Source organism: Barbatula barbatula (genome assembly GCF_947034865.1).
Source record: "Barbatula barbatula genome assembly, chromosome: 3".
NCBI lineage: Eukaryota > Metazoa > Chordata > Actinopteri > Cypriniformes > Nemacheilidae > Barbatula > Barbatula barbatula.
In genome coordinates, this window is record NC_136764.1 from 233,157 (window position 1) to 256,287 (window position 23,131).

General features: G+C 43.3%; 2 protein-coding genes across 2 annotated transcripts; one reads left to right on the top strand and one right to left on the bottom strand.

Moving 5' to 3' along the window:
- LOC306892042 (midnolin-A) lies at positions 1 to 8,308 on the bottom strand. Its single transcript, XM_079452771.1, has 7 exons — positions 7,892 to 8,308; positions 6,987 to 7,074; positions 6,745 to 6,807; positions 2,564 to 2,863; positions 2,377 to 2,479; positions 2,077 to 2,301; positions 1 to 1,358 (listed from the first exon to the last, which is right to left on the bottom strand). The coding sequence occupies exons 1-7, from the start codon at positions 8,062 to 8,064 to the stop codon at positions 1,111 to 1,113; spliced, it is 1,200 nt and encodes a 399-aa protein (XP_079308897.1). The 5' UTR covers positions 8,065 to 8,308; the 3' UTR covers positions 1 to 1,110.
- Positions 8,235 to 22,933, top strand: cbarpa (CACN subunit beta associated regulatory protein a; the record flags this gene model as incomplete). Its single annotated transcript, XM_079453590.1, has 11 exons — positions 8,235 to 8,364; positions 8,726 to 8,799; positions 17,228 to 17,290; positions 17,703 to 17,848; positions 17,922 to 17,983; positions 18,070 to 18,214; positions 18,331 to 18,502; positions 20,560 to 20,685; positions 20,785 to 20,986; positions 21,121 to 21,310; positions 21,643 to 22,933. The coding sequence occupies 11 exons, from the start codon at positions 8,235 to 8,237 to the stop codon at positions 22,931 to 22,933; spliced, it is 2,601 nt and encodes an 866-aa protein (XP_079309716.1).
- Positions 22,934 to 23,131: the final 198 nt, after the last annotated feature.

The window sequence follows — 23,131 nt, forward strand, 5'->3', positions numbered from 1 at the left end:
GACGCTTCATTCTCTCTTATTTATTTCCTGAAAAGACACAAATTATTGCTCATGAAAAACAAACTTTACTTGCTTATTTGGACCAAACACACAACATGTGAAAGGACAAGGAAACACAAAGCTCGGTATGTTTCACAGTTTTATAAATGAATCCGTACAGCTGAATCAACATGCTACATGAATCACGACTGACCGTGTGATCAACGTTTCTCTCTTAAAAATGAAGCAGTCAACTATATATTTACTGTCATCTCAGAAAGAAGGAACCAGCGAGTGTTGATTCAGTCCAGTTTTGTGAATCCAGTCATCAGTAATGATCAGAAAGCAAACGCTGGTGACTTTCACAGCTAGCCAACTAGAAAACATCCACTGTGTAGTAAAGCAGTTATGTCAGTGTATGTCATGATGTCTTATGTAATGTATAGAGCGAGAGAGACACATGAGGCCGGTCTGTCTCAACAGAAACATGTCTGGACACACGATGTGCGTTTCCTGTCGCACACCGATCAGACTGCACATCCACAACACCTCTCTGGTGTAAATGACCGGCCAAAACACAAAAAACTGTTTTCATCTTTAGTTAAACACGGTGTCGTGTAAACGCCCCTTTAATCAATACAGATGAGAGGCACTGAGACTGATCATGTGATCACAACTGGCCAATGGAAGCATGACGTCTGTAGTTCTGAGCTTCTGTCTCACTACAACGACAATTCATTTGAATGATATTTCAACCGTATCCACATACTGCTCAGCTCATAGGGCAAGAAATCAATGGTATTCTTCAGAAATAAAATACAGTGGAGATTATCAAGTGAATTTGTATTTTAACTAACTTGATATAGGCTTCATTTTCTCTCTGAAATAATACTTGACTCTTGGAGGTTTCCTTAATAATGCAAAGTAAAGTATCTGTTTATTAATAAAATGTCTTACAGTCAGTGGAATGACGTATCAAAAACATGTAATGCTCCCAGGAGAAATGAAGCTGATGTAATAATGCTACATTCTGTATTGAGTAACAGCTGAGAATCAGATTGTGAATGCTCATTAACACCAGACGTGAAGCGTCTGATGGATCTCCAGCGGCTTTCAGTGACTGCCCTTCGCTCAGGCCACGACAAACTCGCCATTGATGTCCGGCTGGACGTCAGGTTTCCAGACTGCCTCCTCCAGGTCCAGTGAGCTTTCACTGGACAGGCTGCTGTTGCTATGACGACGTGTTGCCTTGCGGTCGGCCGGCCACCGGTACGGGCCTCTCCTCGCCTTACGTTGAAGGCGTCGTTGCCGTAGTAACAGCTGAAGCTGCTGGACTTTACAGCGTGTGGCTTTATTCTCTGTCTGCCGCAAGCATTCGCCTGAAACATATGACATCATAACAACGGTTAAGAGTGAAATATACACCTGTCAGTGTTCATCTATACAAAACACTGTTTAAAATGACAAGAATGAGAAAATGTGAATGAAATCAAACTCATGTGCACAAACACACCTCACAGTCTAACAAGCCGCAAACGTAAAAGAGAAACATGTCCGGATATATTTACACCCCCCTAAATCTCCCTCTGACAGAACTAATGACAAATCAGCAGAAATCACAAGCGGTTAAACACACACAACCTGTTTGTCCACAGTTTTAATGTGTGTGAGATCAGAAGTCTGATGTTTCCACACTGTACAGCTCATGACTCATTCATCACTCTCATCAGCATGTTTTCCACTGCTCGCACGCACACAAAGACACGGGTCAGTAGAGCAGGGCTCCTGGAGGCCCGACGGCACCCGAGTTTGACCAAACCAAACTAAATAATACATGCAGCCTGTGTTTAGGTCTCGCAGAGCTCGAGTCTCGTTGAGACCTCCTGTATCTCGGTGGGCAGAGCAGTGTGTTAAGAACGTAAGGTTGTGTGTTGGATCCCAGGGGAACGTATAAATGTATAGGATAATGCAATGCAAGTCGCTTTGGATAAAAGCATCTGACAAATGCATAAATGTAAACGTAAACCTCACAGAGCTAAAAACATGAATCCAGTATAACAGAGAGAGAGAGCAGAGGCGGTGTGTGTGACTGCTCACCTGAGGGTTTCGGCTGCAGGTCGCTCTGCTGTGTCTCTGAGGTAGATGAAGGTGAACGGGGTGTGGCCGGAGGGAAGGGGGTCCGGCAGCGGAGGTGTGCCAGGGTTGGAGGAGTGCCCCTGTAATGGCGCGTGGCACTCAGCAGGTCATTCAAGATTTGAAGGATGGTGGTGATGTCACGGCGAGGATTACCGCTGCTGTCCTGACAGCTGGGATGTAAAGTACCTGAAGGTTGGAGGGTAATGATGACATAAACTAAAAAACACACACACACAAAGCTGTCTGGAGGTGAAAGCTTACCTGAGAATGTTCCTGAGAAAACTCCAGGTGCGTGGTTTAAGAGGCTCTCGATGAATGCACCTGGTTTGTGTGGTTGTCTGGAGCTGTGAACACTTTCCTCAGCCTAAAAAACACACAATCACAACATCTGTCAGATGAAAACACAGCAGGACGATCAGTGTGACACATGAACATCACTTCTTCTCACCTGAAGGCTAGGTGTGGCAGAGGCGGGGCTATGATCACTGTGGGTGTGGTGAGTGTGTGGGGCGGGGCTGCAGGGAGGTGAAGGAGGGTCCCGCTGGGGAGAGCTGGAACCCCCGCAGGGTAAATGTTGGGTGTATTCGTGGCTGCCCATCCCTGTAGGTGTCCGACTGGTGCCTGTAGGACCTCTGGAGACGGACGGTACCGTCTGGTGAGCGGCCAGCTGCAGCTGCACAAACATCATGTGATCACCCACACGCAGGGCGAGGGTCAGAGGGGAGCGGCCCGACAGAAAATCACTGACCTGGAAACAAGAGAGAGACTGTCACTGCTTCTCGATCAGAGGTCGATTAAACAAACAAACAAATACAAACATCTAAAGTATTAAAGGAGTTGATCAGGCGAGATGAAGCACATTTGCTGTGCTGTCCGAGGGGTGGGAGCAAACCCAGAGTTCTCCCCCCTTCAATCTGGAATAGACACCAGTAGAGAGCGAGCCGATGGGATGCTGCAAAACTGTCATGGTACAAAGGTGAGGGACGGCTTAACATAGTGTCTACTCCACACCCATTGGTTGGGTTATATTATCATGCTAATCATGCTTAGTTAAATAAACTCCATTAGATGATGAAGAGACTGAGCGAACTATTCCTTTAATGGAAGTGTAATGAATAATGAGACAAAGAATGAACATAATCAAAGCAACAAAATCATAAAGACGCTTTCCTCCTTCTGTTGAGAAGAGCACTACAGAGCAGTAATGCACTTTCTCTCGAGCACTGACCGGGCGGCACCATGTACGGGTGACGTGAGAAATGTAACATTGAGCGTGAAGGTATGTGTTAGAACTGTTGTTAGAATGTGACCTCTGCGTGACAACACATATCAGTCAAAGCACGCTGCAGAGGATTCTGGGACACTCGCACATTCACTGCTCCAGCGCGTCAGTTATTCTCAGAAAATCTGCGTAATTTATCATTACCGGTGGGTCGTGGACTAAAATGAGTCTGACACAGATGTTTAACAGTAACTCTCACAATATCTTCTGTTATTGTTGTTGTGTGTACAAATGTTTATCTGCCTCCGAAAACTCACGTCATGTCTTTGTACTCAATGAAGAACGTCTACGTCTTTATCAGTGAAGAAAGTAAGTATGGAGAGATAATAAGAGTTCATGTGATGATGGGAATGATGTATCGGTTCACTGTGAGCCGGTTGAAAATGGATAATAATCTGTGACGATTCAATCGGTTGAGACGTTAAAATAATCGAAGTTCATTTTTTGAACAGCAGGGGCCACAAACTTGGTAAATGTGGAAATGTAGATATTTCTTAAAGACGTAAACACAGACAGAGTCTTAGGGCTTTTGTATTTTTTTTTTTGTTTGTTTTAAAACTGCAATTTAGTTTTTTGACAATACGAGAATAGAATAAAAGGGCAGTTGATCATTTTTAAGTCATTCTGTAAAAATAACCGTGAATAAAATGGCATCCTGAGATCAGAATGGTGAATGGTAACATCCCTTGAGGTTATGATGAGTCTCAGGGAGTCACGACTGAGCACTTCACTCACAGACTTGTGACACATGAATGACAGAAGATATCACAACAAACGGCTGTTATATGACTTACACATCACGACACCACCACACTTCCCTCTCTCACTGTCTAACTAAGAATCAATGCACATTGCTGGTTCACTTCCTGTTTAAGTGTCCGGTCTTCCCAACAATATCCACAGCAGAGCTATCCTTATTTCAGTGTTTACGGTTCTTAGACAACAAACGTTCCAGAGCTCTCATGAGAGAGGTGATGATGGAGAGCATGTTTTCTGTCTCCGTTGACCCCGAGACCTTGAACTCTTTCTGACTGCACAATGCTATTAACATCAAATGATTTCCAATGATGCTGAATGCATTTCTGCAGAGATAAACGATGATGATGAAGGCACTGCTGAAGAAACGCTCACTGTCATCACTCTCATTGGCCAAACCAATAACATAAAAAACACAAAGACAAACGCTACAGCACATAATCATTAACACAATGATGACATCGGCAACATAACCCCTTACAATTTACACAATCTCTCACAGGACATAAAGAAATCCAATAAGTAATGTGTGCCATGCAGTGTTGGGGAGTAGCTAACTACACTTAGGGATGCTGCTAACTTGTTTCAGTAGCTTGGCGGTAGCTCAACTATGTTTAAAACAGTGCAGCTTTTCCTGTAGTTTATTACTTTAGAAAGTAGCAGTGCAGCGCGACCAGAAGCTAGTTTCCATTCAGCGCTCTGTAACGTCTTCTTATAATTACTTTATCACAAACTGATGTGGTTCATTATTGCAACCTACGGCATTAACTATGTATTGCGGCTCAGTGGTTAAATATTTAAAGTTCGAAACACACACGCTAATAAGTATTAAATATGAATCTTATGTAAATAAAAGAATAAATAAACAATGCAATGGTAATTTTATGTTTTAAACTTCTCTATTTATTTATTTAAAACATTAGTCACATTACTTAAAAATATAGTATACTTTAGTAACTACTTCTTTATAGCAACTTGTAGTGTAGCTAACTACTTCTTTATAGCAACTTGTAGTGTAGCTAACTACTTCTTTATAGCAACTTGTAGTGTAGCTAACTACTTCTTTATAGCAACTTGTAGTGTAGCTAACTACTTCTTTATAGCAACTTGTAGTGTAGCTAACTACTTCTTTATAGCAACTTGTAGTGTAGCTAACTACTTCTTTATAGCAACTTGTAGTGTAGCTAACTACTTCTTTATAGCAACTTGTAGTGTAGCTAACTACTTCTTTATAGCAACTTGTAGTGTAGCTAACTACTTCTTTATAGCAACTTGTAGTGTAGCTAACTACTTCTTTATAGCAACTTGTAGTGTAGCTAACTACTTCTTTATAGCAACTTGTAGTGTAGCTAACGACTTCTTTATAGCAACTTGTAGTGTAGCTAACTACTTCTTTATAGCAACTTGTAGTGTAGCTAACTACTTTTTCAAAGTAGCTTCCCCAACACTGGTGACATGTGTGATTGTAACATGCTTTGTGCCGTCTTCTGTTTGAGGTTGTGTTGATCTCATGATGAATATCAACACACAACAACAAAGCTCAACACTACACCTTTGATATACTTTTTCCGGCATGTAAGTCTCTCGGGCAATGTTTTATATAGCGGCTTTCCTGTAGCTCAGTGGTTTGAGTAAGTTCCTCACAGAGCTAAAAGAAATACAGTGTCTAGTAGAATACGATTAATGAATAGTGGCAATCAAATAAATTATTCTGATAATACACCTGTGACGATGTCATCGTGAATTACAACAGCAAGTTCAGTCCTGAAAGAACAGAGAAAGTGCAAAAACTCGCCACAAACTTCCTGAAAGCAGACAAACACCCACCCACCCAAACACCCAACACCCAACACACAGACAAACACACATTTCAGCCCAACACACACACTAAACATGTTCAAAAGTACTGTGACACAAACAAACATTAAAGGCGTCTGGGAGAACAACACTGCATCTTTTGCAGAAACAACGCTCACTTGCATCACACACGGTGATATATTCTGTGTGTGTGTACTTGACAACATGTCTCAGCAAGTTGAGAAAAACAACTCAATCTACACAAAATCAAGTGCCCTCACAATACAACACTCTGCAGTTATTTTGGTTGTGAGAGAGAAACTGCTCAGTCCTACACGAGTTCTAGGAAATCTTTTCATATCAGCTCGAGTCTAACCACAAACACACAGAGACTAAAATGACTTCACACAGCTCAGCAATACCAAAATGACGCACAGACCTGAGACAACACAACACAGAGCACGCACACACATGCAGATGTATACACCTGTGGTTTCACAGTCGCTACACACACACACACACACACACACACAGACTCCAATAAGCCTAAAGCCAACAGATGAGTAACACACCGAGTGATCTGCAGAAAGAGAAAAACGTTCTGACTGTGTGCAACAGTCTTATTGCTGTTGAGATGTCGCACGTCACGTTTGTGTGTGTGTGTGTGTGTGTATTCCTCTAATTACATTTGTAGGAAATGCAAACTCATTACAATAGATTAGGTGAACAATAGATGTTTGACTTCCAGTGAATAAGCGCGTGTCGGGTGAGCAGGAAGTGGGCGAGTGTTTTACCTGCGCATCTGTTAGACTCTCTAATGCCTGCAGGACTGACTGCTCCGGCCGCCACGACTGAGACTGTAAACACAAAACAACAACACTATCACACAGACATACAAACACTCATCAGCAATAAAACAATGAAACTATTGAAACAGGAAGTTGAAGCAGGACACACTGAAGCACTCGTTCCTGTATATAATACATCAAGTTTGTAAATAGCCTATTTGATTTATAAAACGATGCACGGTACACACCATCAGTCCGGCTTCAACCGCAGGAACAAGCGTCAATCTGCTTCCGTCACCAACACCAAAATCCTGCAGTTTTCCAGAGCTCAACTTCCTGTAGACAGAACACAACAATCTCCCATCATGCATCTCTTCACTTCAGAACAGTGTTAGTTCGGCCATTTCTTACGGGAATAGAGGGATTAGTTTAAATACAAACTAGGCCTTAGTTAACGTAGGACATTTAAAAAACACATTTGGTGCACACTGTGAATTTGTTCAGTTGTGTGTGTGTGTCAGTAATGAACGAACGAACAGACACCCTCCATCATAATTAACATATTTAAAGGGGTAGTTCACATTAAAAATATAAATTCTATCATCATTTACTTTCTTTCCTCCGCACAACACAAAGGAAGATATTGTGAAGAATGTTGTAAACAGCCCAACATTCACCTGCATGCGTCACAGTATTAGTGAATGAGGGGCTGTGATGTTCTGTTACCAACATCTTTAACTTTGTATTCGCACCTAATGAACTATTGCTCCTGTTATTTCTCCCTGAACTCTCTGTAAATCACTTCGGATGAAAGATGACAGGAGATGACAGGTGGACCACTCCTTTAACTTCTATATTTCTTGGATTATATTAGACAACTGTGACCTGGACTATGATCGTCTGCACAACATGACTTTCTTAGTGTTTTCCAGCACAAATGTCTAAACATTCTTGGATCAAGATCAACAAAACACATGAAATGAAAACGAGCGAGAACATCTGCCAATCTCGAATAAAGGTTTTTCTCACTCACTCAATTCAAGAAGATTTTTCTGATCCCTCGACAGATGTTTTTGCTCGTTTTAAGCGCAAATGACATTTGTAGAGAAATCTGTGAGTGACGTCAGCAGGAGGTCATCGGCTCTGGACTCACGTGTCTCTGAGGAGCAGCATCAGTCGGTCTTTGGGGACTCGCAGTTTCTGGGACAGCCTCCGCTTCAGTCCGTCCACCGTCTCCTCCACGGGAACCGGGAGATCCAAGCGGGTTCCGGTCGTGCAGCTGATGGACAGATTCATGGATTCAACCGCCTCGCGGTTCCGCGACATCCGTCTGCAGCTCGAGAAAGAGTCGACGAGCGCGCGAGTGAGGTGATAAATCCACGCGCCGAACTATACACAGACCATAGCGGACACGACACGCATCTGGATTCGGTAGAAAGTGTCTGATATCGCGATGGAGTCCTGTGAGTGTTTCCACGAGCCGCTCGTTCGGTCTGATGGCGAAGTCACCGCTCGCGCGACGATCTGAGCGTTTCCTTCTGAGAAACCCCGCCCGCCGCCACAGGCAACCAATAGCGTCGGCGGAGACTCCCACCCTTGCGGCGTTGGCCAATCGGCGTGTCGCTCGTGACGCCCACACGCACGGAACAGCCCGCCCACCCCGGGCAAATCATTCATAACACTTGACATCGTTTCTATAGAATCTCGCGCTTGAGACTGTTCACAGGAAGTGAATGTCATCTTTAGTTATTGTGACGTCACTACTAAATAATAACGATGAATGGATGAGATGTAAATGTGATGTTTAAAGAGATGATCCAGAAGTGTTTTGTGTCATGTTTACCTGCAGGACTCAGTCATGGGCGTGTCGGCTGTGACTCAACATGTCAACAGCTCACTTCCTTCAGCCTGTGAAAGGTGTTCATCACAGCGCCTTTGATTCATATCTGAAGTCTGTGTGATTGATGTTGTGGGTGTATGTGTGCAGAAAAATGTGAGCTCATCGTGCCAAGACAGCTCAGGAAGAATGTCCAACATCTCAGCCCAGAACATTCCGATACCGTGAGATGTCGTTGTTATGATGGTTTGACCGAGGTGTATTACACAATGCTTACTGTAACATGACTTATTATGAGTCATTGTTAGGTGGCAGGATATGTGTTAAACACGTTAGATAAGAGCACATGTGGATTATAGACTTGAGGTCAGATCTCCGTCTTCATATTGTTGATCGTTTGCTTCATAGTTCACTTTCAACGCCGATTTAGTCACAAATAATGAATCAATCATATTTATTATAATTCATATCCTCTGCATTATACATTGTGTGTGTGGTGATGTCCTGTGGTAATGCAGCGGTTGCAGGTGAAGCTCGGCGTGTTTTCTGGCAGGATTCTGTGCCGTGACGTCAGATTCAGGAACAGTTCAGCTGAGACAAGACACTTCATTCCCTATCTCAGTCTTAAAATAGAAACAACACCCCCCCCCTCACTCCGGTGCCAGAGGCTGCGTCATTGTATTCCCACACACTCCTCCTCATCCTCTCTATCCATCTCTCTGTTCTGTGCTATGTTTGCCTCTCATCTTTTCATTTGATGTCTTTCTCATTTGGTTTATTTCTGATAACTGCTCTGATCCGGTCTGGATCTATTCTGTTTATGATTCATCTAATGCTCATAGATCTCATGTCTTGCTCTCTCTCTCTCTCTCTCTCTCTCTCTAAACAGAGCAGTGATGATGATAAGGATGATGTTACCGTCTGATATAATCACTAAATTCAAAGGCAGTTATTGTAAATGATCACAGACAACAGTTTACCGAAACCTGTCTTAAACTAAATGATTACTTCGGTCTAAATGAGTGTACCCCACCAAGCTACTGTTGTATGCATGAGCCACGTCCGGTTGGTCGAGGTGTTGGTGTCTTTTTTAATTATTAGATTAGAGTTAAATCTAATCTAATCATCTAGGGACTTTCTTACTGTAACTCAGAGAAGAGAGCATACATTTAAATCATTTGAAGTGCTTGTGTTGAACATAATTGTTCCTAACAAAAGTAAAAAAACATTGCTTTCCTTTACATTGGCCACTGTGTATAGGGTCTATACACATAGGGTCCTGGCCCCTTTACTGATTTTCTGAAAGAGTTCACGAACTTCTTATTGGACCTATTGGTTAACGTTGATAAAGTAATAATTGTTGGAGATTTTAATATCCACGTAGATAGCGCTAACGATGCATTAGCTGTGGTGTTTACAGAGCTACTACACTCTTTTGGAGTAACACAAATATCAATGGACCCACTCATCGATTTAATCATACACTAGACCTGATTATATCTGACTCCTTTAATAACCATACCAATGAATACAGAATCGCTCAATGACATGACCAGCAAATTGGGCACCATTTTCTCTAATACACTGGAAGCTGTCGCACCTTTGAAGTCAAAAAAGATTTATGAGAAAAACAAAGCACCATGGTACAATAGCACCACTCGCGCCCTTAAAAGAGAAACACATAAACTGGATCACAAATGGAAACAAACCCAATTAGAGGTTTTTAAAAATGGCGTGGAAAGAGAGTGCAAACTTTTATAAAAAGGCACTAAAAGCAGCAAAGGCTGAGCACCTCTGTAACACTGATAGAAACGAACACAATCAATCCAACGGTTTTATTTAGTACAGTTGCTAAATTAACAAATAAACAGACATGGCCTGACCTGACCTGGTTATTCCGCCACACCTTGGTAGCAATGAATTCATGAAATTCTTTACAGAGAAAATTTAAAACATACGAGACAAAATAGTAAAAACTCAACCTCCAAGTCTGTCCTATGATAGTACCAACCATCGCCTCAAAAAAAGGCTCCAGTGTTTTTCACTGTAGTGAGGTAGGCGGGAGTCGACGCGCACCGGTCTCGTATCACGGAGGAGATCGGGAGCATACCCGACCGGACCGTCAGTGAGAGAGGACCAGGCCTTACTTTTAGTTATGGTTTGTTTGAGTGCTGTCTATTTACGTTTATATTTATTAATTAAAGATGTTTGAATGTTTGCCGATTCCCGTCTCCTTCCTTCCTTTTGGTGAATCTTGTTACATTCGGGTTAGGGTTAGGGAAGATTTAATTCAATTTATTGCGACATCCAAATCTACAACTTGTTTTTAAGACCCCATACCAACTAAATTATTAAAAGAGTTACAACCTGTTGCAATTGAGCTACTACAATGGTTCAGATCTTACTTATCAGACAGACATCAGTTTGTCCATTTAAATGGGGAATCATCCAATCTAACGCAAGCAAATGATGGATTACCTCAGGGATCGGTTCTAGGACCCCTGCTGTTCTCCATATACATGCTTCCCCTCGGAAACATTATTAGAAAACATGGAATCAGCTTCCATTGCTATGCAGATGATACTCAGCTATATATCTCATCAAGACCAGATGATTCCTCCCAGCTATCCAAATTGGCAGAGTGCATTGAAGATATTAAACATTGGATGACCTGTAATTTCCTTCTTTTAAATTCTAATAAAACAGAAATATTACTTATCGGACCAAAGACACGCAAACCAAATATTTCTGATTATAAACTGCAAGTTGAAGGATGTACTGTTACTCCAACAAATACAGTAAAAGATCTAGGCGTTATATTAGACAGCAACCTGTCATTTCAAAATCACATCTCAAATGTCACAAAAACAGCCTTTTTCCACCTAAGAAATGTCGCCAAATGATGAAATATTCTATGTGTTGCTGAATAATCTAGAATAATCTTGCTTGTTCTACAACATCATGCACTGTGCTGCGTTTTACCTTTTCTTATTTTCTCCTGTGAAGCTGCCTTGGAACAACGCTATATAAATAAAATTGAATTGAATACACTGTTTACATTGGCCTGGAGGTACTGTACAACAATCCCAGTAGGGAAGTGAAAATGATGTCCTGTACATTCAATTCAATTTCAATTCAATTTTATTTACATTGCGCTTTTCACAATTTGCATTGTTCCAAAGCATCTTTTCTGTACAGATATGAGACACGCATACAGTACAGTGAAGATACTAGTGAGAAGATGCTTTAATGTTGTTAAATATTATCACGGGTAGAAAGCTCATTTACATATAATGGTAGAAAATGATGATGAGCTTTTAATGTCCCTTCAAGTTCAGTTAAACCACAAACACAAAACACTTAACATGAAATGGACAAAATTATTTAATTTAAATATACAACAGAAACATAGAACGCAAAAATCTCATTAGATCGTTTTATGAGTAGCCCACAAATCCTGAATTTATTTATGAATCCTGTCTCGTGTTTCATCTGCTTATTTAAGATGCTTCAACAATATACAGCAGGTCTCTAACACAAATAATGCACTTGTGTGTGAGATGAAGTGAAACAGTGTCGTCGTGTGGCAGTGACGGGAACTGCACTGATGCTGAGAACAGTGTTTAGTTCGGATTATTATCAAACAAATCCATATTCAAGATGTCAATTCTTTAATGAAAATGTATTATTCTGTTACTCTATTAATATATATATCGAACCACATGTCATTCCGCATTCGTTATTTTGATATCTTACGTCGCGTGCAAGACGCGCATTTGCAACAGCAAATACAAATAAAACCTGCTATTATTCACAAGTGTCACTCAGATATTGAAACGACAGTTCACGCGTGGCGTTTAAAGCTCTCGTGTAGCTACAGCAAGTGAACGTTAGTAACACATTTTCTGAATCGATGTGTTTCTGCAGCGCACACTGAAGCATCACCTGTGACGCACATCACGCGGAATCCCACCGCTCGCATCATCAGCACCAGTGGGCGTGTCCTCGGTGTCCGGGCTTCATTCATAAACTCGAGCTCTCATTAGGATGAAGTCTAACGCGTCTTCTGGAGTATCGTGCTATTGGCGAGCGCTTATAACGCGTCCCTCACGCGGACAGCATGAATTGCAAATAGGTGAGTGGATGTTGGATGTTCATTTGTCGCGTTGTGACGCGTTCTATTGAGTATGTATCGTCGCGCGTCGGTCCTGCAAACGCGTCTGACTCATCGCAGCGTTCAAAAGAAAGAGATCGCGATAGAAACGCGTTCACTGAAATCCGCGAGCGTTTATCTTCTCGTCGATCGCGTCGCGTTTCTATCTTGACTGTGTTTGGCGCAAGTGATCTGACCGCCCAGTAAAATAAAGGCGGCGCGAGCGAGCGTCAAAAGACTCGATCAACAGAGCCTTATGAAAATGACCCGCAGTAAAACTGTTTTAAAAATGTGTTTTTTGCCTTTGAACTACTATAATTTATATACGTATAACCTAATAAGAATAAGGAAAATACTGCGGTTCAAGTGCGATTCATTCAATTCAATGTTATTTATATAGCGCGTTTCACAATGTGCATTGTTCCAAAGCAGAAAAAAGGTCACAGCACAGTGCATGTGTTTATAGAACAAGTTAAATGATTCATTTTATAATAATATCTAATGTCAGCATCTCCCGGTGGTTTATTTAGCATATTTTGCATGAAGTGAATGCTTGTCTGTAAAGATGCGTCTTTAATCTATAGATTTAAATTGGGCGAGTGTGTCTGATCCTGGAATAATATCAGGAAGGTTATTCCAGAGTTTAGCTGCTACGTATGAGAAAGCTCGACCCCTTTGGTGGATTTAGTTATTCTATGTGTTATCAAAAGAGTTTTGAGATCTTAGAGAGCGTGATGGGTTGTAGTGTGATAGAAGCTCTGTTAGGTAGGTAGGGGCTAAACCCTTTAAGGGTTTATAAGTGATTAAAAGAACTTTAAAGTCAATACGATACTTAATGTGTAGCCAGTGAAGGGTTTGATAACATTGGGGTTATGTGATGGTATTTTCTGGACCTGGTTAGAACTCGGGCAGCTGCGTTCTGAACTAACTGTAGTTTGTTTATTGATGATGAAGGACAAACACTTAGTAGCGCATTACAGTAGTCAAGTCTTGAGGTCATGAATGCATGAATAAACTTTTCCGCATCAGCAACACACAGAATATTTCATCATTTGGCAACATTTCTCAGGTGGAAAAAGGCTGTTTTTGTGACATTTGAGATGTGATTTGAAATGACAGGTTGCTGTTTAATATAACGTCTAGATCTTTTACTGTATTTGTTGGAGTAACGGTACATCCTTCAACTTGCAGTTTATAATCAGAAATATTTGTTTTGCTTGTCTTTGGTCCGATAAGTAATATTTCTATTTTATTAGAATTTAAAAGAAGGAAATTACAGGTCATCCAATGTTTTATATCTTCAATGCACTCTGCCAATTTGGATAGCTGGGAGGAATCATCTGGTCTTGATGAGATATATAGCTGAGTATCATCTGCATAGCAATGGAAGCTAATTCCATGTTTTTTAATAATGTTTCCGAGGGGAAGCATGTATATGGAGAACAGCAGGGGTCCCAGAACCGATCCCTGAGGTAATCCATAATTTACTTGCGTTAGATTGGATGATTCCCCATTTAAATGGACAAATTGATGTCTGTCTGACAAGTAAGATCTGAACCATTGTAGTGCCTGTCCCTCAATACCGGTATAGTTGTGTAAGCGATCTAGAAGTATGTTATGGTCTACGGTATCAAACGCAGCACTAAGGTCAAGCAGGACCAGGAGTGAGATGTTACCTTTAACTGATGCTATAAGCAGGTCGTTTGTAATTTTAACGAGCGCAGTTTCAGTGCTATGATGCGATCTAAAGCCTGACTGAAATGTTTCGTGCATGTTGTTATTTTGTAAGAAAGAGCACAACTGAGTGCACACTACTTTTTCTAGTATTTTAGACAGGTATGAGAGATTTGAAATCGGTCTATAGTTTCCAAGTTCATTTGGATCTAAGTTTGGTTTCTAGAGGCTTAATGACGGCCATCTTAAAGGGTCCTATGGACATGGCCTAGATTAATTGACGAGTTGATAATGTTGCTATAAGTTTAATTAAGTCTTCCTATTTTATGGGTGAAAAACGCTGTAGCCTTTCTTTTGGAGCGACGGTCAGACTTTGAGTTTTGAGTTTTTACTATTTTGTCTCGAATGTTTTCGATTGATGATTACAGTAGTAAAATCACGGTTTGGTTGTTTAATGTGAGTACTGCGGCTCTCTCCAGGCTTTATGCAATAATACATTTGCATGTATGACATCATGCAAACATCCTTCAAATAGTACACAGTCTTTTTGAGCATGTGCAGCTTTCATGTGTACTTTATCTTCAGAAGTGTGAATGCAGATACCGGTTGTAGCATACTTTAGTAATGCAATATTATAATAATAATACATTTTGTTTTTAATGCACCTTTCTCACACCCAAAGTGCTATAACAATGTGTAATTAGATTAAATATGTAATTAATAAAAGATTCCATAACCTCAGGGCAGCACAAGAAAATACTCGCTGACCGATAGTTTTTAGTTAGTGAAGGGAAAGAGAATTGGCAGAGCGGAGAGAACGTATGGGTCAGATACATAACTAGGAGGCAATCCGTGGATCGCTTTATGACATTAAACCAAAGTTTTAAACTCAATGCCAGATTGAACAGGAAGCCAATGCAAGTATATAGTTATAGAACGCTTCTATAGTATTCTGAACTAATGGGGCACTCCACCCAAAAATTACAATTCTGTCTTCATTTACTCCAAACCTGTACGCCTTTCTTTGATCTGCTAGACACAAAGGAAGTTAAAGAATGTTAGCAAGTGACATTTCTGGGACATCATTGACTACCATAGTAGGAAACATTATATTGTTTTGTTCTGTTTATCACAAAAGAAGATATTTTGAGGAATTTAGGAAAGCAATCTGTACTACACTCAAAAGAATGTCGGGTTATTTCGACCCATCGGTGGGTTAAAAAGTGGACAAACCCAACTCTAGGCTTAAATGAACCCAGAGAAAGTTTATTTTTGACCCAACGATGTGTTAAAAAAACCCAGCATATGTTCACCTTTTACCCAATGCTTGGTTGAAATAACCCAACATGTATGGCACATTTGACAGCCATTTTATTGTTTCCTACTACATTAGTCAATAATCCCCAAAACTGTCAGTTGCTAACACTCTTCCAAATGAAATGACAGTTTACTGTATTGTCCTGTACTGTATTATCATCACAACTATTGACAGATCAGGTGCATGTGGACGGTTTTATAAGTGTAGTAACAGTGTTTGTTAGCAGATTGATTAGCAATTATATGATCATAGATTTACACCTTGCTACAGATATATCATGATTATTACACGGCTCGTTGGAATGCATGATTCTGATTGGCCTGTTGCAACATTTGTAGGTTCGTTATTCCCACATTACAACCTCTTAAAACTAATAACACACGGTAACCCGGACGCTGCAAATCAATTGGTCCCAAATCAAGTTTTTTTTACAAATTAAATCTTTTAATAAGATATATGACTTCATGAATGAATTATATTTACAAATTATTAAACCAAATTGCCTGTTCTTGACATTTGAATGTCATAACATGCGGCTTCTGAACATTATCACTGAGACGGTAGTTATGCTTAACTTGGATTCGTCTAAAAACGTAAACTGGGTAACTCTTGTTTAACAGTGGTTTATTTTATTGGGGTTAATGATTGACACACATGTTAATGTTCACAAACGCTAGTGATGATCAATCGTCATTCTAAAACAAGTTTTTATTGATATCATCTGCAGTGTTGCTCTGCTGCTATCAGCACTTCTGATTCTAGAAACGTCACAGCGTTCTCCATCAATCCCATAATTCCTCAGCTGGCATCGACAGGGTTTCCGTTTGGAGCATGTGTGTTTGGGAATGTGTGTGGATTTGAGATCTGCTCATGAATGCACAATGATGTGCAGCCGCTCGCTCAGTTTCCCAGCAGCACACATGCACAGAACACATTCACTCGCTGTTAAAATGCCAGTGGAGTGTGTGTGTGTGTGTGTGCTTCATCAACACAACTGTGTCACACTCGAGCGCACTTCATCATTTAACATGTCTACAGTAGTTTAAAGTGTGTTTGGAAGAAAGCTGTGGCCTGACTGATATCTAGTATTAAGATACCTCAAAGATTAGATACACACATATATAATTGAAACTTAGATATTCGTTTATCATTGATTCGATTAAAAATGTTAGTTGCATTTTGTTCAACCATTGTGTAGTGTTTAGAAAACTGAAACAGGAAGTTCTTTTGGACCAGCATTGTTAACGTCTTCCAAAGTGGTCTATACCTTACTTCGATTTAAAAAAAATATATAATTCAGTTGTTGCAAAATATTGCGATATGCACATTTGCGATATGCTGATAACTTGGTATATTGAGCAGTCCTATTACAGTAAAGGTGTAACATTAAGAGACTGATTGTAAAGTATTTCAGTATGTGGTCAAATGAATCTCCGCCGACCTCAGAACAGCGGGACTCTGCTGGACATGAAGTCTGTTGTGATGAATCTGTCATGTGTTCTTTCAGGTGTCACACACTCTGTGCCGGATCATGAGTGATGAGTCTCTGTTACACACCCGCCGGACCACCGTAAGTCTGAAGAGCACAACACAAATAATAAAACAGATCTTTGATTATGAACAGTTTCTCGTGTGTGTAATGCATTTAGTCATTTAGCAGACACTTTGATTCAAAGTGTCTTAAACAATAGAAGCAATTGGATCAATGTAAGGATGACAATGCATAAGTGCAGTTACAACCGATCTCATACAGCCGGCACAGAATACAGTGATGTCACAGATTCACTCTTCTTAACTCTTCGAGCACACGCTGTACATTCTGATGTGATATCAGATCATCTCTCATGTATATCTGATGAAGGACTGGATAATAACTTCACTACATTACATCAATATCTACTGTTGTCATATGTGTTTACTGTAACAATTGTCAAAAGGCACAATAGAAATGAAAAAGAGATGAAAGTTCACTCACTCTGCAGGACGTGCCGCTGGCGTCAGACGCTCAGGAGAACTACATTCTTCTGCTGGTGTTGTTGTGCGTGTTTGCTGGCGGGACTCTGATTGTTCTCTTCATTCTGCTCATCTTCTGTCATCGCTGCTGTGGACCGCAGCGCAGACACTCCAGGTGATTCACACATATGACACACGTCACTTCAAACACACACACACATCCTCATCACGTGTTTGTGTGTGTTCAGAGCCAGTGAGGACCAGGAGAAAACCAACACCACATACATCGAGGAGAGTCAACCGGCACAGGGTGTGTGAACACACACATCTATACTGTACATATAATATACACACATGACACCTTTACGGCTGCTGAAACCTCATGTTCACCTGCAGACGTCAGCTGCGAGTCTGTCTCCAGTTGTCATGGCGATACGGATGCTGATCATTTTCTGTCTGTGGCCGGCGCGGCCCGACGAGTGTCGTTCAATGAGACCGGCATCTATGAGCCAAGCGCAAAAGACAAAGAGAGAGGACGCAGGTCAGACACACTTACAGATCAGAGTTCAGATGAAGCCGGACATCAGTGATGAGTAATGTGAGATATATAACGTAGTGTTCAGTGTTGTGAGGATCATACTGTGTGTTCTCTATCAGCTACACACTCACAGAGGGAGACTTTCATCACCTGAAGAAATCTCGACTGACACATGCACACATGCAGCCGCCCGCTCTGAAGATCAACACCATACTGGAGTGTGACACACCTGAAAACAACCTCACAACTTCTGATGACAACACACGCACACATTCACTCGCCATCTTACAGGTAACACACACACACACACACACACACACCACCACAAACACAACCCCCCCCCCATACACACACACACCACCACAAACACAACACCCCTGCAAACTAACACACACACCACAAACACAACCCCCCCCCCCACACACACAGACACCCCTGCAAACTAACACACACCACAACCCCCCCCCCCACACACACACACCCCAAACACACACAACACCCCTGCAAACTAACAGACACACACCACAAACACAACCCCCCCCCCCCCACACATACACACTCACCACCACAAACACAACCCCCCCACACACACACACACACACACCCCAAACACACACAACACCCCTGCAAACTAACAGACACACACCACAAACACAACCCACACACACACACAACACCCCTGCAAACTAACACACACACACCACAACCCCCCCCCCCCACACACACACACCCCAAACACACACAACACCCCTGCAAACTAACACACACACCACCACAAACACAACCCCCACACACACAAACCCCAAACACACACAACACCCCTGCAAACTAACACACACACACCACAAACACAACACCCCCACACACACACACACACCCCAAACACACACAACACCCCTGCAAACTAACAGACACACACCACAAACACAACCCCCCCACACACACACACCCCAAACACACACAACACCCCTGCAAACTAACACACACACACCACAAACACAACCCCCCAACACACACCACACACACCCCAAAACACACACCACAAAACACCCCCCCAAAACCCACACAACACCCCTGCAAACTAACACACCACAAACACAACACCCCCCACACACAACACCCCCGCAAACTAACACACACACACCACAAACACAACCCCCCCCACACACAACACCCCCGCAAACTAACACACACACCACAAACACAACACCCCCCACACACAACACCCCCGCAAACTAACACACACACACCACAAACACAACCCCCCCCACACACAACACCCCCGCAAACTAACACACACACCACAAACACAACCCCCCCACACACAACACCCCCGCAAACTAACACACACACACACCAGACAACACCCCCGCAAACTAATACACACACACACACCCCAAACACACACACACCACCCCCCCAAAACACACACACACCCCAAAACACACACCACACAACACCCCCCCAAAACACACACAACACCCCTGCAAACTAACACACACACACACCAGACAACACCCCCGCAAACTAATACACACACACACACCCCAAACACACACACCACCCCCCCAAAACACACACACACCCCAAAACACACACCACACAACACCCCCCCAAAACACACACAACACCCCTGCAAACTAACACACACACACCACAAACACACACAACACCCCTGCAAACTAACGCACACACACCACAAACACAACCCCCCCCCACACACAACACCCCCGCAAACTAACACACACACACACACCCCAAACACACACCACACAACACCCCCCCAAAACACACACCCCAAACACAAACCCCTACACAACCCCCACCACCCCCCAAAACACACACACACCCCAAACACAAACCCCTGCACAACCCCCACCACACACACAACACCCCCCCAAAACACACACCACACAACAACCCCCCAAACTAACACACACACACCACCCCCCCAACACCCCCCAAAACACACACACACCCCAAACACAAACCCCTGCACAACCCCCACCACACACACAACACCCCCCCAAAACACACACACACACACACCACCCCCCCAAATAACACACACACCACAAACACAACACCCCCCCCCCCCCACACACACACCACCCTCCAAACCACACACAACACTACACAACACCCCCAAACACACACCACACAACACCCCCCCCCCACACACACACAACACCCCCAAACACACACATTCACTCGCCAAAATCAAGTAACACACACACACACACACACACACACACACACAGTTTATATTTCAGATACACAGAACAGTGATGTAAAAGATCAATAAAACATGAATGAACGAGAAGAAATATGACTGTGTGTGTGTGCAGCCGGTTGAGAGTGTGTGTTCAGACTCATGTGTCATGTGGATGAATCAAAGCTGCAGTTCTGCTCTACCTGGAGACTCTCTGAACACCAGTGAACACGCCAGCAAACCCCCAAACCCATCGCAAACCGTACGTGACTCATCATCACCTTCATCATGTGTTCAGACACCTGTGCTGTGACTGTGAGTCTGTCTCTCATCTCCTCGTCTGTCTCTCCACTGCTTCCAGCTGGAGATGTTGAACAGAAACACACTGACTGATGGAGATCCAGTCATCACGGGCGGCGGTCCGGCACTGACTCAGGGCAGAGTGTTTCATTTTCTGTCTAAACTCCGGCGTCATGCCAGCCTGGAAGGTGCCGGTCCGTTCTACAGCGTGAAGAAATGGAGCTTTGACAGCATTCAGAGAGCCGCCAGTCTGGACACCAGAGGTGTGAACGACTTTAATAATATTAACCTCTCGCACTGAAAACTCTTTCGGTAGCGGCCGGTGTGAAGGTGACAGAAGTGCTCATCCTAGACGAGTAACTGGAACAGAATTCACTGGTTTTGTTCATGTTTTCAGGTTCTCCTCGCAGACGTGCATTTCACAGGCAGAGAGCGGCCAGCGAGACTCTGGATTCCGAAGAAGAACATCTGCAGACCGGAGTCTGTGACTTTCTGTTGAGAAATCATCCCATCCGTCCGAAGACGAATCCACCGAGACGTCTTTCTGCCGGATCTCTGAAGCCCGACGCAGAACCTGAACTCAGCAGGTGACGCCAGAGCTCTCTGAAAACAAAACACATTCTCAGTTTCATAGTGAAAGTTTGGTTCACCAGTGGAAAAGTCCATTTCATTTGCACCACTATGACACATAAGGGATTGTTCAAACACTTTACAATTCAGTTTTAACATGAAGGGAAGAAAAAGCATATTTTTGGATTAAGAATCCCAGCAGTGACCTCACATAAAGAACAAACACATTAATCTGAAGCGTGTCCAGTCAGTTTATCTGAAGGTACTGAAGCTGTGACACAATTTAAACATGAAGAATAAGAGAACTGAAAAGATCACGTTCATCATCTGAAGTGTTTTGTGTCTGTAGGTTGGAGTTGGAGAGAGCGATGGAGCTCAGATGCGGCACAGAAACAGATCTGCCATCCCCTCAGGAGGTGAAGAGCGCTGAGGAAAACGGACACACATCTGAAGAGTTCGGAGCGGCGAGCCGTCAAGAGAGTTTGGAGCAGCCCAGTTATTATCGTGACATCTGGAGCCTGAGAGCGTCTCTGGAGCGGTACGCCTCCTCCGACCTCAGCAGTAACGACACGCGCAGCGATGCTGACAGCGTCTGTTCCGTAGGGCCGTGCAGAGGCGGCGTCTCAAGCTTTAGGTCGCAAGACATCGACGACGAAATGGACGGAGACGGCGAGCTGCCGTACGACGAAGGGCCGCAGAGAAATGGACGGGACAGCGTTGATGGAGAAACCGGCAACAGGAAACTCCTGCAGATGGACAGCGGTTACGCTTCCATTGAGGCTCCGTGCAAACCTCTGGAGGAGTTCCGTCTTTTTGGAAGTGCTTCTGGAAAGAGCGCTTCGGAACGCCGCCGCTTCTTCACCAGCGCCGGGAGGAAGGGTACGGTCTGTGAGAGTTTTGACACACGTCTGTTCAAAGAGGAGCTGGAGGACGAGGCGAGTCGCGAGACCGCGGTCAAACCAAGAGCGGCCTTCTGCCGCCGAGACTACAGCATCGACGAGAAAACCGAGGCACTGTTTAATGAATTCTTACGTCACGATCCTCAGATGGATCAGCAGGGGTCGCCTTCGCTCAGACACCGTCACCGCTCACGCGTTCATCTTAGGAAACAGTGGCAGCGCAGTAAACAGTACAGCGACCCCGGAGCCGCCCAATACTCGCCATCGCTGGAGCGTCAACGCTGCTACCCACTCCGCCGAGGAGACAGCGCCAACTACCCTCTGGATACCAGATATCACAGCACGCTGCCACGCATCGCCAGCGCCGCCGACGAGGAGGCCAGTGAGGGGGCTGGACAGTGCACTCATGACCCCGAGGGCGCCGGCCTGTCCTCACACACTGAAGGTTCTGCTCGGGACCCAGAGGAAAACGCAAACAACAGCAGCAACAACACGAGCCGTCGCTTCTCTTCAGATCGTCTGCAGGTTTGTGGGATACAGGAGAAACGCGCAGACACACATAAACATTCGGAGACTGAGCTCGAGAGCTCAGATCCTCAGCAGCACATCATAAACACAAACCCGCCAGATAAAGTGATGTCCGCTCTCAACGATCGGCTCTACTCCAGTCTGAGGACTCACACCAGCCGAGAGTGCACAGCGAGCGTGAGCTGCACTTCACCGGACCTGGTGGAAGAATAAATCATCTCCAAACTCACATCTGCTCTTCTGAAAAATCACATTCACGAGGAAATCAGTCGTTATGATGAAATGACAGTGTGAGTAAATCTATGGTAACACAAAACATGAGAAGAAATCAAATGATGTCAGATGTAAAGTCGCCCTTCACTGGTTTGCCGGACTGAAGTGAATATTTCAACTCTCCAGCAGTATGATAGC

Coding starts and splice junctions, on each gene's coding strand:
- LOC306892042 (XM_079452771.1), bottom strand. CDS start 8,064: ATGTCGCGGAACCGCGAGGCGGTTGAATCCATGAATCTGTCCATCAGC. Junction 6,808..6,986: donor CGGTTGAAGCCGGACTGATG/GTGTGTACCGTG, acceptor TTGTGTTTACAG/TCTCAGTCGTGGCGGCCGGA. Junction 2,480..2,563: donor CTGCCACACCTAGCCTTCAG/GTGAGAAGAAGT, acceptor TGTGTTTTTTAG/GCTGAGGAAAGTGTTCACAG.